We start from the raw sequence: 17,758 nt of genomic DNA, 5'->3' as shown, positions 1-17,758 counted from the left end.
ATAAAGTATAGCAAGTCTAATAAAACTCAAAAAAATGTACAAAAAGCACTGTATCACATTACACGTTATACTAAAATAAGCATATAAAAATATACAATAACTCAAAACATGGCAGAATTATCAAAAGCAAAAATCGTGACTTGATTATACTGAATTCAATTAATACGCAGCGTGTCTTATCGAAATGTTTAAAATAAATCGTATCATTATCTTGCATTATAGGTACCTACTTTAAGTTACAATATTACTCTAAACTGGGAATGTGATCTATTAATTTTACTGATGAAGATATGTATTTGCGGGTTTTCGTTTTTTCCGTTGTACACATACGAATTGACATTTTACAAGTAAAAAATTATATACTTTACGCAAACGAGTATCATCACCATGCGGTCTGCATACACCGACAGGATGGGATGGGGAATTAACCGCATTTCCGTTCCCCGGCCGAAAAGGTTAGATTCTTCGGCAAACGTTTTTTTATGTGTACGTACAAATTATAATGATATGCGACTTACCCGTATGACAATATTATAATAAGTAACAACATTACGATTTACAATATAATTCAATATTCATGGCGGATGACATCAGATTATACGCTGTGCCAAAGACACACTCCCCTTCCAGGCCACTCCACTTTGCGTTCCCTACCCATCTGTCCCAAGCGGCAGGTCTTCCTTCGATAAAAATCTGCCACAACCGTTCGGACGACCGTTAATTTTCCCGTTCACGTCTGAGCGCGCGGTTCGTGTTCACCTGTAACCGAGTAGGAATAAGCTATCGAACGAAGTATACCGAACCCGTATAATATGCCAATATTGCAATAATCATTCACTTGTGTTTTCCTCAGTGTGTAGGTATTTTTGTCGATGATTGGTTTTGTAATTCAACGACCGTGATTCCGTGTTTTTCTCTTACGGATCAGACGTTGGCCAGCATCGTATCAAGATCGAAGAAGCTCCGGGACGATCGATTTACCGCTCCTCCGGCGGCAGTGCCATGCGACCAGACTGGTCATCGGCGGCGCTCCGCGTGACACTGGTCGTGACGTTAATTTTCGACAATGCGTGTGCGTCAAAAAAAGTAAGTGTTATAATTTTTGTAATTTTTTTATTATTTTCGTCGAAATACGGAAAACGAAGAAAGGCTAACAACAGCGAGATAGGTAATAGCAATGCGAATTATAAGTTACACGCCATCTCAATGACTTTTACTGAGGTTCAGTTATAGGTTGAACTCAAAATATAACGAAGTAATTTTTTTTTTACATTAATTGAAACATCATAAGTGTAAACGTCATGATACTAAGTAATTTCTGATTGGCGTGTTCAATCAATTAAATTGATAATACCTATCATAGTTTAGTAGTTATATCGCAGTAAAACATGTACATATTAAGTAACAGAATGATATGATTTAAAATAATGTAAAACAACAAAGCTATGTATACTATATTACTGTCAGAGCGAGTATCCGACAATATAAATTACTTGTAGCTGTCGAAAATTCGTATAACTCAAAACCTGGTTCATTTGAGAATTATATTTTAGGCGCTTAAAACACTGTTGCTGACAGTATTTAAAAATATATGTTACAACTATGTTTTACATATGTCAGACTAATCTAGAACCATACTGTGATAATATTCACAAAACGTACCGATGTACGATTATAGAAGTTAGGTCAGATAAATCCCGAGAAATAATGTCCTCTCTCTCTCTATCTCTCTTCTTCTTTCTCTCTACTTTATTTTTAGTATGAACATAAATACATAACCAAATTGCTTATATAATTTACAATTCAAGTATACAATATTAAATTCAACATTCAAGCACTATAATTAATAATATTTTCCAATTGTGCAGTTTAAGTATATTATCATAATTTCATAAACTACTAATTTTAGGAAATAATTGAACAATATATTTTATTATAATATTTAATTATAACTATTCAAACCTCGATACATGAATATAAACCTATAACACATAGCTACAACGATATTATGTCATTCGATTCGTTTATACACGATTCCAAAAAACATCGTTTTAACATAGCTCTGTTGACATTTTTTTAAATCAAACGCTAATAATAATTTAATATTCTAAATTTGTAGTATGATTTATTGAACCCGACATATTATGAACAATATCCATGCCTTATTAAAAATAGATTTGCATTATGCTTATAATGTATTCATTAATTAAACCAGAATTAAGTATTAAAACTAAGAATCTATTATACATCAGTGTTTCTTAACTTTTTACTATTAAAATAACACAATTTGAAATGATTAAACACTACATGGTAGTATAATATTATTTAATTAGATATTATACAGTTGATGACGAAATTTGACGAATTACAAAATTTATCAAAATGATTCGATTATGTTGTAAACTCAAATTTATATCTTTCACTGGTCATTGACGTAATTTACAAAGATTAGAAGTCAATGATGATAAATTTCAAATAAAATACATATCGTTTCATTACTTAATTTATTGTCTTCTACTTAATTTAATGAAAAGTTAAGTTAGTTGAAATAATTAATATAATCTATATTCAATATATTATTATGTACAATTGGTGCAGTTATTATTAATATGACGCGTTTTGAAATTAACAATATATTCGCTGCATTGTAAACACATTTTTCAGTACAACTAGTTTTTGGCATCGATTATAACTTTAATTTTTCTATTCCATCGTAATGGATACCATATGAGTCAAGTCCTGTCCTCGCTGTATAACTTAATATTGCCGCTTAAAATGATCTTTGAATACCTACTATAAAAAAAATATTCTTCATTTTATGAAATGCATTTTTTAACCAAATATTTAATTTAAATTGGTTTATAACCTACTTGAGATTAAAACCTGATTTTTTACGAAATTGAACTATCCATACCATTGGCCAGTCTTTTTATTTATTATCAACTATCCAAGTAGCTAATATTTCTTCAGCGTCCCTTTTCATCAGTTCAAATGATCCTTGTGTCTGGCTGTGACAAGGCTTGCCACGCATAATTAATTTCACCACACATTTTATTTAAATTTGTAACTATAAAATATAAGTGGAGATACTAATAGATAATCTAATAAACCATTTCATATTATTCCTGGGTTTTCGCTCGTCTATCTACTTTTGTCATGATATTTTTAACAAACTATAAGCTTTGTCAAGTATACATTGGTCATTCACACTAACGGCTAACATAAATGAATTAAAATTTCTCATTAGGTTATAATATACCGAATAATATAAATGTTTATATTAGTATTTTCTTTACATAGTTTAATTTTCAAAATATTTATATATTTTTGAGTTATTTTTATAATTTTCAATTTGTATAGATAAGACTTAAGCATCAAATACATACATTCCTCGTAAATATTTCACACTTAAACCAAAAAGCTCTTTAAATTTAAACATCTTACGTTTAAATTAGAAGAAAATAAGGTATTTAAATGAAGAAGGACAATTTTATTTATTTTATTGTAGTTAATAAATATTATATTTGTATTGTAACTTGTAAGTAAATTATTTAACTCATTTTTTTATACATAGTGACATTTTCAAAATATTTAGATTAATTGTATTCAAATTTTACGTTTCAATGACCTATCAACGTCGTTCTATGGTAAATTGAAAAACTGAAACGATAATAACAATATAGTATTTGATATAAATATAAACTATTACAATAATTAAATGCTTAGATTATAATAAATCAAATGTTTTTTCAAAAATAAATTCATCCTACCTAACAATATAAATACATCCTAAAGACATAAAATATACTTGGTAATATGGACCGCCTTCGCTCAGAATCGTTTTTTGTGTTAAATGATTAGTTATTGAATTCATATTTAAGTCATCCATTACAGAGACATTCGCAATGAAGAGGTACAGTATCAACATCTAATAATATACAATAGACTTAGTAGAGCAATAAAATTACCTAATTTTTGACTTAACCATTATAAATATTTATTGCATTTTACACTGACTACGGAGTTAAAACTGTTAAGTATACCCAAATTAGAAATATGGCTAACAACATTGAAAGAAAATTGTAAATTAATTAAAAATTATAATAAACTATTTATTTATTATAGTTAATTAGATAAGTCGTTTTAAGAGTTTATAAAAAATACAACATAATATTTAAAAATGAATAAAATAATGAAAATTAACAATAATTAACAAAATAACATATTTATCTATCAATATATTATAATATTTAGTTCTCAAAAATTATGAATGCATAATACGTATTAAAACTCAAATACTTAATTTTACATATTAATTTATATGTAATTTATACAGTCGAGTCACAATAACTCAAAAAACTCAAATTTTAATTTTTTTTTTATTTTAATTTTTTTTTATTACCCTAAAAATATAAATTATTATAAATTTGAGTTAGATATCTTGTAGCGAATTTTTATCTTTCTAACTTTGAGTTATCGTGACTCAACTAAATATGTTTCAATGTATGTAAAATTGCCTACGTATCAACTGATTATCAATATTGAAAAAAAAAATAGCCTGTTTAGCAATTTACAATAAAAAGGGGTGGTTCTAATTTGAAAAAAAATATCACCACACGTAATATTCTTTAAATGGTTTAACCAATTTGTAAGTACAAAATATCAATACTTAAAACTTCCGAAGATCTAAATTTTAATAATGGACAGAAGAAGAAAGGAGTTAAAAGTAATGGCCAAATTTATGCCTTACATTTTTTTTATTTTTAAAATATGGCAAACTTCACCAAGGCCGTTATTGAAAATAAAAAATTAGAATTGAACATAATTTGTTTTCACATTAATATTAACTTAACAGTGTACTTGACATTTACATTTTAAATGCAATATTTTAATATGAAAATAAAAATTTAACAGCGCGTCGCTTAGCTGTATAATTGCTGTATATTCTTTTCAAATGTCAATGTCAGATTAACTCGTAAAAAAGTGATATTTGCAAAACAAAAGAATATACTTCCCCGATGGATCTGTTAAAGAGGTGGTACCTTTTTTTATTGTAACATAGAACATGATATTATTATTGTCGCTTCAGTACTTGGTTGTATGTATTAAACATTCAGTCTGCAGTAGGGTTTTTTTTTTCTTTTGAGGTATGAAATGTTTTGAAAGTTACATCGCATATTAGATTCAAATCAAAGAAAATGGTGTCCCACAAATTCCAACCGAGAAATAAAGAATTTTTTTGTATTATTATTTTAAGTTCTCGGCGACACATGGACCATTGGGAATACATGGTCATATAAAATTTTTTTTTTAACAAATTTTTATACGAAAAAGAAAAAAAAATAAATTTGATTTTACAGTTGGGTGGTGATGATAATGAATTTCACAATGGAAGAAATTGATTGAGGTTGATTGTTCAGTATTTCGGTGGGCGAGTCTGGAAGATTTAAATTAGTTCTGACATTATGGTAGGTTTGGCAACTTCTATAGGCATTAAAAACTATGAGAGAACTTTGTATGCCATATTGTAAAAGACGTATGAGAATTATTCCAAATTGTCTATTTCAAAAGAAAACGTACAATTGATATGATATTTTGTTTAATTTCATTGGGTATAATAAAATGAGATATCCATTGTAAGTTCCACATTACTATGTATTGATTTTTCACTAGTATTCGTATGTCTTTGAAGGAGTTGGTTTTTGTTAATAAAAATAAATAAGATGTGATTATATTCTTAAACACTTGGTCGGTTCGTTTATTTTATTTTATATTGGAATGTCCGTGGATCCAAAAGAGAGTTGACATTTTGAAGATCGTAAATTGTATTTTGAATGTTTAGGCTAATACTTAACGGATTGTAAATATTTTTTTCATACTGTTAATTTCGCTGACAGAGTCTGTACAAAATATTGAGCTTTTGATATGGTATTGGTATCAGATATAATAATACACATGGATTAGGTAGTTTGAACGTTTGAACAAAAGTTCCGTATGGAATAAAGAATTTAATTCTCAGAAAATATTACGATAATATGATATAATAAACTTAAGATTTTTTTTTTCATCTAGCCTGCTTGACATGTTTTTATACGAGTATTACTGCGGGCGCTTTTCGATACGGTTTGCTGGTTACATGATGTATGTATTGTCTAGGAAGTAATTTTGTTTTTCACTAGCGGTACTCAAACTATTATTTCACTTTGTACTTTCTTTATATCCAGCCATCGTAGGTTTTCCTGTAAAGAAGTTACATTATGATGATAGTGATAATAATATAGCGATGATAATGTGCCATATTACAACTCGATCCATGACCACCGCAAACCAAAGTAAATCTTCACAGTAAAAAATTTAACTCGTAATCATTTAACAACAAAAAGAAAAATGCACTGTGTTGAACAAACTTCTTCGTTTCCAAATCTTCGATTGCACAATTATTGAAATTCGTGTTTGATAATTAATATACAATACAAAATTACACTTTACACACAAACAAATTAATTTTGTTTCAAAATTTTGACGTATACTACGTTTAGGAATAAATCAATTTTACAACGTCGTACGATATATAGGTATATATAATACTAAATGATTTACGAGCAGATTTGTAAAGGAGTATGGGGTTGGGCTCAAGTTGAAAATTTGTGAATTTATAACAAACATTATTTTTAGTACCAACTATACTTTATCTTTTTATCTCTGTAGATGAAATACTTAACTCTTCGTGCTATGTTTATGGTGCACTCTGGCACTCATAGGCCATAGCTTATGTTACACCAATGTAGGGCCGTATTTGGACATTTTATGCCCCGCAGCAGCATATTTAAGTCATCTATAGTTACCCTCACTAATATAATATAGATGAGTTGCATATATATATATATATATATGTGTGTGTGTGTGTGTGTGTGTGTGTGAATTTTTTCTTATATAATTATTAATTATATAACTAAATATAAAAATAATATTTAAGTTCGTACCTACTTTTTTATACTATTAATATAGTATTGAATATATGTTTATAGGTTTAATACATGCACTATTTAACAGAATTATTAAATACTAACTAAAATATGACTATGATAAGTAATTTTATGACTCCGCGAATTGTACTTTAATTTTGCAGTAATGAGTATTGATAAAATAACAATGCTAGTCCCAATATTACATAAGAATAAAACAGCTGTTATGAATTATGATCATAAACATAAAATAAAATGTAATGTGACTTACTAACATATTTATATTTCATCTATTATTTATCACTAAATCTCTCTAATTTTACATAAACAAATCGAAATACCCAATAATTTATAATTATTGTATTAATATAATAAATTATATACAAATATCGTATCTGTACAGTCGTATATGATTATGGCTGTGGCAATGCTACTTGCATTATTTTTTTACTTTCAAAAACGCAATATTTTATTTATAGACGATAGATATGATATCAACAATAATGCAATTATATAATATATTAAATAATAGTGTTGACATTTTTTGTTAATTTTGTTTACAGCAAAAACGTCAGCTGTTCCGTGAGAATGTGTTGCCATTTTTTGGTGGTAAAATACCAGATTCTGCGTTTCATGCAGACCGCTTGGCACTAAATATGTTAAATAAAGAAGGAATATCTGTGCCGGATGGTATTCTATTCGAAGCCAGACCCAAAGAATCGTTCCACCAAAGTCAACGGAATGATCCGGAACTACTCAACTCAATAGTCAAAATGATCCATACGCCAGACGGCAGGTAAACAATAGCGCATAAACGTATACGGATAATAAACACGGATTATCATAATTCATTATAAATTATAATACACATAAATGTACTATATAATCTAAAATTTACGATTGGTAAACGTTCTACTCACACAACATAGTAAATAATATTATATAGTTCTTACTGCTTAAATACTTCTACATACATTTATCGCTTTTGCCAAATGCATCCATGATATAAACTAATACAAATAATACTTACTTGGCTAATGACTAGGTAGGTATTGATTTTATTATTAAAACTAAATAACATAATATAATATAATTACAAAATGTGTTGACTTATAAGCGTTGTAAACATAAAACCTATGCACAGAAATTACGTTTTATATTTTATTGTTAATATAATATATACACCACAAATCATGAATTAGTTTATATATTAAAAACAAGACATAACAACGTGTATAGTGTTAATACATGTTTTAAAATTAGGTTTGTACCTTCAGAAGGCAGATACGAGGCTGAAAATGAAGTTGAGTCCACGTACAGGATCTTGATACCTTCAAATACGAATAATTATCATCTACCTAGGTTTAGACCGGTACCAGAAACACTACAGCTGTCTGTTCAGCATGTTTTTGAGAGTAATCGGTTGTCAATAGCACCTATTATGGGACAAATGGGTGTTCCATTATACCCTATGTTGCAGGTAAGTTATAATTGTGATAATTTTAAATTCTATAAAGTTAATGAATTAGTGTATACTAATTGAATTCTATACCTGAACGCTAAAAAAATACGGAGTTTGATAAGTTCCTACATGATACATATAACAAGTAAGCGGTTAAATATTATGTGAGTTCCAACATAAAATAAGTTATACTTATACATATATTGAATGTATATTGTATATATATATATATAGTCAATAAACATTACGTATATAAAATAATAATAGTAATTTAATATATCGGTGAATTTGTATACATATATATGTGTATTCAATTAAAAAATGGATTGAACTTTTTTATATGCAATACATTTCAACCATACCAACTATACATTTAAGTTGTAAGTCCTAACTTGTCTGAATTAAATGAGAAGGTAATTTGTATTCGTTATAATATTTTTGTATTGAAACTTACGAGCGTATGTAAGAACTTGCATTAGCCTAAAAATATATACTATCTAATTGAGTCTCGAAAATTAACCAATTGAGTCTGCAATTGAGAAAAGTGAAATATAAATATTAAAATATTACATAAGTTGAACTATTTTACTTAAAATAAAATAGATATTTTTGGAAATAAATTTATAAAAAAATATAGCAAATTCACAGTAAAATGTCGATATCAGTTTCAAAGTAATTAAACAAAATTTTGACGTCAAAAAAATTCCTATTTTCTAGAATAGGGGAACGTGGGATATAATGGAGATACGAAAAGGTTTTAATGAAAATAAATTGTTTATTTCAAATGATGTTTTTCTAAAATTACAGTCATATGATCTTTAAAAAGTTTAATATAATACCACTATCAGTTAATAACAATTAAATAATTTTTGATTAAGTAAAAATTATAAACTTAAAAGCTCATTTTGCCTCATTTTGACACGTGTATAACAAATTCTAATGAAATAAAATTTCAATTTTTTATACTCATTTCGTGGTATTTGGATATGCGCTAAAAATATGTATTTGTTATTATGTTTTTAAAATGCAAAAAATATATAAATTAATAATGATAAAATTAGAAAATATAATTTATTACTGTTTTGTAAATAAGTACTTTAAATTATGTAAAAAAAATAATATTTTTAATATACTCAACGTGATAAGTCAACGAAATAATATTAATCGTCAACATATTGCGTATGTCGTATAGTGTATAGTGTACACGTACCTATTACATATACATTATTATTATGAGTAACTATAGCCAACACTACCTTCAATACACACTTATAAATACTAAAATAAATTCAAAACGTATAAATTATTATAATCATTTTCTGTCATTTAGATATATATAATATAATAAAGCATACAAAAAACATAATATAATTTATGTACATTCGCATACAATTCTTCAGTGTACGTGCTTATAACAACAATTTTTTCAAAATGTCTGCATGTTATACAGGAATATAGAATATTATTGTTTCAACGAGAAAATTATAATCTCTTATTGCAGTTTATAAATGCTTCAGTGTATATTTTATTGTATTGTGTACTCATATGTTATTGTGTATCTCAATGTAAGGTAATTTGTAAAAAATTTACGGAAATGAATACCTATAAATTCAAATTGAATACTTTTACACATTATTTTTTCACCATAAGAGGAGAAATTAAATTATCTATTATTGCAGTTGTTTTCTAAAATCTGGTCATAATACTCGTAAACTGTATTTTTTAATACTAAAAAAAACATTCAGTGCAGTTAAGGATTTAAATATAATATTAAAAAGCGATTTTTTTTTTCTTTACCTATTTCCGTATCTAATTGACAATGTATATTGTGTTTTTATAGGCATTCATGGGCACTCATATACAATTAGAACAGGGACATTATTAAGTGTGGCTTGTAATTTTTAACACTGTCATATGTTCGCTTCAATTCTTTAAATAAGTAATACTAACATTTTTAGAACCTAATTGTTGAACTCTTATTAGTTGTTATATTGTGCTGCAATTATTACGCGTAGGCATATCTTATTTATGTGACACTAACTAGTTACTATTTATTTATTCCTATGATTAACTATTAAAGTTTAAAAGGATAACTCTAAACACGCTCTATTTAAGAAATAAAGGAAAAAATAAGAAAGTTTCCATCACTGGATAGCTCCTTTACCCAAACCCACATATCTCCTAAAATTTAGATAATTTAATTAAATTATTTATTTATCTTATATAATTTTGTATAAGCTCTATATCATTTGTGGTTATTGTAATAACTTTTGTTTATATATTTATATATATAAATAAGCGACAATAATTACATTTTGAGAATAATTAAATGTTTAATCTTTAATATATTTAAACATTAATTTAAAGTATATAAAAACTTAAAAATAGTTCCATGACAGTACCAACAATAGCTATTGCGTTATAATGAGATTTCATATTGAAAAATGGTTTCACGCAGCACTAGCTTACGAATCCATTATTTACAATAGATTTACCAAATTTTCACACTAAATAGAAACAATTTTTTTTTATATTATAGTATATTTTTTTGTATCAATGGTCAATAATTTTAAATAAACAAATTGAAAAATAAATAAATCTGTACGAATAATTTGAATTGTTTTTTTAGTTATCAAAGTTGAACATTTTATAAGGTTACTGTGACACTGCCACTGTGAATGTGTCCCCGTGCAATACCATTTGTATGAATATATTGCTGGTTGTGTGAACTCAATTATCTGCAAAAATAAATTCAAAATAAATACATTAAAAACTAGAATTTATCGCTTCCGTCAAAACAAAAATTATCCCAAAAACAGTATTTTTTTTTTTGAAAAAAGAATAAAAAATAATATATTTAAGTAATAATAATACATAAGCCAAATAGTGCAATTTAATTTTAGTTTTTAAAAGATTATATAAAATGTATATAATTATTTAATAATCATAACGATTTAAATTATAAGTACCAACTATAAAATTAATTAATAACTAAATCTCACCTAATATTATCTTTCTGTCTTCGAAAAGTATCTTGATGGCTGCAATGTAGTTTATATTTCCGTTATTGATCATCACTTTATAGTTATAGTATATAGTGTGGTACAGACTTAATGAATATTATCAAATTACAGCTGAGCATGTTACATTATAGTGATGTACCTATATAGGCATGTTATCATTTACGTTCAAGGTTAATATAATTTTTTTTTTTAAACATCGCAATTATTATATTATAAGTATTCCTGGTGTATCATCAGTGTAATGAACAAGCCTCTCCTCAAGTTGTTCATGTGTATTTTGTTTTTATTTTTTTTAGCTATCAAATTCGCTTGTTGATTTAATTAAATAGACTGTAAATAACATTGAATAAATAATAATAAAATAAAAGTATTTAATTTATCGTCCAAATTGAACCTAGGGTATAATGTCTATAAAAAATAATTGTATTTATATATTTTTTAGATTTTATGGTTCCAGTATAAACTACTTATGGGAAATCTTGTATTAAACTTTTAAAACTTGGATATAAAATGGAAGTTTTTATATATTTCTAACCACAAAATAGTTTGCAATGTTTGGTGGTTTTAACGAATTTCGTTAAAATGTATTTATGTTTGGTTATAATATTAGCCTTTATAAATACAATGGATAATTAAATTGATAGTATATACCTTAATATATAATTTAGGCATTGTAGAATTATTATTGAGAGTAAGGTACGTTATATAACGAATTTATATCATAATATTTGTATCTACTATGATTACTTTTAGTGAATTCAATATTATTTAAGCATAATTTTTTATAGAATCTATAAAAATATAAATACCTTTAATTTAAATTACCTGTATTTATTTATAATTTAATATCTTTAGTAAATATTATATATTACACAAAATGCATATAAGTTTGAAATATGATGTTAGTGTAATATTTATATTTATATGACTTCTAAATCCAAATTATTTTTTATATGTATAACTAATAAATATTAGTTAATTAATGTAATAGTTTTAAAATAAACTTATTAAAAATATCGTTGATTATAAACATTAGAAGTAATAAATTGTAAGAATAATAATAATTTATTATGTTAGAAATGCATAAAAATACAAAAATATTTTATTATTATATATAATAATTATTTATAACATTTTTATAAAACACGATAAGTACTTATTTGTTATTTATAACAAATATATATATAATTTATGTATTTTTTATTCAAGAGTTGGAATTTACATGATGCTCAACGGCCCTACATTGACCAATTCAATCACAATGTCAATCAAATCATAGATGTTCAATCAGACGTTAACAATATGCATTTGACGGGCTTTGTGTGCGATAGATCGGGAAAAATATATCCAGATCCAGAAACGCAATGTCAGGTAAACAGTTATAATTTATGTACACATCATAAAAATGTATTATTTTATATTTATTAACTATTTCAGTACCTATGTAAATACGAGTAATCGATAAATTATCGCAGGTAGACCATTTTTAAATATCATTACATATTATGTGTTATTTACTTTTTATAATTTTAAGAAACCCCACATCACGTCGTAACGTCTTATAAAACACAATGTTGTAAGTTATTTAATATAAATCATCCTAACTGCTTAGAGTCTTAGAAAAATACAAGAGAAAGTATTTTATTCTCAATGAAGCATTGCTTTTAAGCATATGAAATGTGTGAAAAAATGTCAATCGTTTTACTATATACCCATCTAAACTAAAAGAAAAACTATACCATGAGTTTTCTTAAATAAATAGGTGCATTTTATCAGCAATTTTGAGTTAGTTTAAACATTTTGTTCTTTGAGGCTAAAACAAATATGAATAGAAAAAAAACAAATTATGATTTCGGAGATAAACTAGTGTTTCTTAAAGTATATGCATTTTGATAAGTTTAAAAATATATTTTAACTAAATGTATCTGAAATAAAGGCCATTCATTAATGTTTCATCTGTTTATGATTAAATCATAGTTCATGTAGGTGAAATTCAGAGAAAATGATATATTTCAAAATAAATATCAATACTGTTGTAAAATAATTATATTGTGATAAAAAAATACAATAATAAAACTAAAAACCGTGTATTGACTTGAATACATAATAAAATAACTTCTTACCATTTCTTATATCATGTAAATCCACTGTAGTCCAGAAAGAATCCACACTTATCATTTACCTTACCCATGTGACTTTAAAATAAATTGAATTAATATTTTTTTAGCTGTTTTATGTATATAGACATAATAACTACTGAACCGTTTTCTATAAAAATCCTATCAATAGATGCCTTATAATTCTGAGGGTATTTCTAGTTTATTTTTTCAATCTAAATATACTATCTAATATCAAACAATATACTCGTATTATTTAGTTTGCTATAGAGATAGATACAAAAATGTATTTTGGCTCACGAATATCGAATGTTATTAAATAGTTCCAATTGATTACAGATAATATTCCTATATAATTAGTAAATATGGCATAAAATATGTTATATTCTGAACGCAGCGATAAATGTATTGATGTTACAATGACATATGTAAGTTTTTTTTATGTCTGCCATCACTTATCATTTTTTTGGGACAGTAAAAATGCTTCCATTTTTAATTTGAAATAATTAAATAACTTTAATAGTTGATATATTTTAAAAAAATATACTTAGTGAAATGTACTTAGTGATACAGACTGACAGACCGTCTCTACTCAGACTCGTTTTTCGTATACAATGATAATAAATCACTGAATTCAAATTTAACATATTTATTTATAGTGACTCACTCCGCACTCGGCTCCTTGGCCACTTTTTTGAAGTTTAATAAAAACCAAAATAAATATAAACGTTCCTATATGAAAATGATTTTAAAATTTAATATCATTATGTTTTTTCACAATCATTTACTAGATGCCAATATAGGTTAGGATTTATAGGTGTATTTATATTATTACGTTTTATATTTTTCACAAACATAAGTTTTTTTAACATTCATACGAGGTACGGACGTCTTGTTATTTACATATTTTGTGCGACGGAAAATAACGAAGTTATAAAAATAAATTAGTCGATTACTATTTTTTTTTATTATACATTTTTCAAGTAGGTATATTTATCAATTACGATTTTAAAGTTTTAAATTTTTTCCGTACATTAAGGTTTATTTTTGTGTGTACAGCACTGGGCAATACTGTATGTTATTTTAACATCGTTAATAGTATTTAGATATAATTCTGATATTAACTTTGTCATATATTTATTTACTAATACTATATCCCATTTCACTGATATTGACAGTCGTAAATGAATATTTCAAATCGTTCTATTGAAATTATAAGCCATCCTTTTGTTTTATGTGTGTTACGAGCGTTTAATACATAATAAATTATATACTAATTAAAAGTATGTGATCATAAATATACCTTTACAAATTCACTAAAAGTGTATATAATATCGGCCCCTACAATTTCACAAGTTGAACAAATGAAAAATATGTAGTTCCTACCAACGAATTTTAAAGAAATAAACGACATTGACGGAATACCATAAAAATGATTGATGTATCATATTATAATTACTATGTTTTATTAACATTTGTGAAAGCCAATCTTAAACACAATAGGTCACCATTAAATAATAATAAGGTATAATTTCATGATTTTATTCGAAAATTGAATTAAAAATAACCTTGTCTGAATACACTTTGTTTTGTCCAATTGTCCAATTTTTTCTTTTATATTATAAATAATATACATAAAATAACATGTCATAGCTCACTGACTCTTCGTCACCTATAGCTGGAACCGCAGACGCTCAGAGTATGAAATTTAGTCAGTAGTTCTGTTCTATGATGTTAAGACCCACTAACAAAGGATTTTCTAAAATTAATTTCTAAGAGGGTTAATATGTGTAAAAATGGGTAAAAATAGTAAACGTTATTTCTTGGTTGGGGTTTTTTTCAAACTTAGCATACATACATGATACTCTGTAATAGTCATTATAATTATATATAATTTTAAAACAAATTAAATTTACTAGCATTATTTGATTTAACATGGGTAACAACATATTAGATCAACTATTATATTATATATTATGGTTAAAATACGAATACCAATAGAACCTATGATTTACCAATAATAATTTGTATGATATACGAATTATACGATTATACGAATTTCGGACACTTACCTACAGCAGTCAGTAAAATTTTAGATTTACTGATAAATTCTAGATTTCACAGGTATTCTTACTTTACCGTAGCATATTATACTCGTGTATATATATGAACCATTAATTTAAGTTAACAAGTTTAAAAGTTTTAAAAGTAAAATATATAAAGTATAGATAATAAAATGATAAGATTTTTTCTGATTAAGCATTAACTTTTTTAAATAAAATAAATAATGTATGAATATTTTTTTTCTTATAATTTAAATGATATTCATATATTTATAATTAATTTAAATTAACATAGATCATGCATATTTAAATTGAAAATAAAATAAATTGATAAATTTAAATACTTGAGCATAAAATATTTTAATTGAAACATTATGTCAAACTATTTTTTTTTTTTTTTAATATTAAGTAAGTATATAATACATTAACTGTCAAAAGGAAATACAGTATTTGATGACAGTTTTGAGCGTTTTGTATATATATATATATATATACTTATATAGCTATTTACTCTTTCAATATATCATCTAAAAATGAATAATACATAAATTCTTTGGAATATTGCTATATTATACGTACATTCGTACGTAAATTAACCATCATAAATAGAATAATTTATAGAATTAAAATAAATTATACATGCATATTTGACAACAAAATAAATTGGCTATACTATTTATTAACTCCATACAAATTATTTTTTTAATATCATAAAAGTAATAACGAAAGCAAATTCACGCCTTACTGCAAAAAAAAAGAAGTTATTTAATGTATAACTTATTAAAATACTCGACAAAAATAAAAATCCACACAAACACACACACACACACACACACATAAGTATATATTATTATTATTAAGATAAGTATAAATAGTTGTCACATAACAAACAATTATATGATAAACTGTTCATATTATTAGAGTATCTAGGTATATATGCTTTATAAAAATTGATTTTACGATAATACATAATTCTTTTATATTTACCAATAAATTAAAATGTTCGGGTATTAATCAAAATGTAACAATTTATATCAAATGACGCTAAAATAAATAGCTTATTTATGTATATTTAACCATGTATTTTTTAACACCCGTTCTGACAATTCACAAATCATTTATTATAATAATAATTGCTATTTTCAGGTTTTTCACTTATGCCATTACAATGGATTCAGAGAGACGTTCTTTTGTCCACAAGGAACCAGATATGATTCATCATTACACGAATGTAGACTTTGGTACTTGACTCCCTGTTTAGATATGCGTAGGCCCTATTAAGCCTATTATTTCAATTTTATTAAGTCAATTGTCAATATGAAAATAATTTATTATATATTTTGTTTTCAATTTTTTTCATTAAGTTTGCAAACAATATTCCTGAATGCATCTAATGTATTATAAAATATTATTTTTAAGTACAATTAATTTAATTCATACAAAAATAGATTTAATTGTGTATCAGATGCCACAAATTATTTAACAAATAGTAATGCAGTTTGTGATTATTTATTTGTGCGGTATTGATTACAAATTATGTTAACATTATGTTATAATTTATATTTAAATACAAAAGTATTTTATTGTTTATACTATTTTTATTTTATAAAAACAAAATATTTATATAATAACTTTAATAGTGTATTACATACGCAAATGAATCAAACTAAAATTATTATTACCTATTATTATTGCAAAACACAGTTACAACGATAGAAATATACAAATGGATTATTTTTGCACACCTATTTTAAGTTGCGTTGGGTACGTAGTTCTTAATATTAGGTTTTAATTAATATATTATTAAAATAATTATGTAAACAAGTATCAATAAATTTAATTTAATTTAGAAGAAGAAAATTTAAGCATTAAAAAGTGGTCATAATTATAAAAAAAGGAATAAGATTAGATTAAATAATATTTACATGATTATATATAAACATAACATGAAAACTTAAATTAATTTTAGTACGCTACGTTTATAATAATTATGATCTCTAAACAGGTTAATATTATTTTTTAATCTATATAAAATAATAGTGGTATTAAACGAACTTCTAAGACCAAACGATTTATGACATTTAGATAAAGTTAAGTTGACATTTTTCTTATATCTGTGATTCAAATT

General features: G+C 25.3%; 1 protein-coding gene across 2 annotated transcripts; it reads left to right on the top strand.

Moving 5' to 3' along the window:
* Window positions 1–731: 731 nt before the first annotated feature.
* On the top strand, window positions 732–17,108 carry LOC113549276. 2 transcript variants are annotated; one of them, XM_026950501.1, is made up of 6 exons: window positions 732–792; window positions 854–1,086; window positions 7,529–7,761; window positions 8,229–8,445; window positions 12,660–12,821; window positions 16,777–17,108. In XM_026950501.1, exons 2-6 carry the CDS (start codon window positions 1,003–1,005, stop codon window positions 16,909–16,911), a joined length of 831 nt encoding a protein of 276 aa, XP_026806302.1. In that variant the 5' UTR covers window positions 732–792; window positions 854–1,002; the 3' UTR covers window positions 16,912–17,108. The 2 variants fall into 2 exon arrangements, with proteins under 2 accessions (XP_026806302.1, XP_026806303.1); XM_026950502.1 differs by having other exon boundaries at window positions 755–792; window positions 861–1,086.
* Window positions 17,109–17,758: the final 650 nt, after the last annotated feature.

Source organism: Rhopalosiphum maidis, chromosome 1, assembly GCF_003676215.2.
Source record: "Rhopalosiphum maidis isolate BTI-1 chromosome 1, ASM367621v3, whole genome shotgun sequence".
Taxonomy (NCBI): Eukaryota; Metazoa; Arthropoda; class Insecta; order Hemiptera; family Aphididae; genus Rhopalosiphum; species Rhopalosiphum maidis.
Note: the sequence above shows the minus strand (reverse complement) of the source record. Positions and strands in the feature narration are given on the sequence as shown.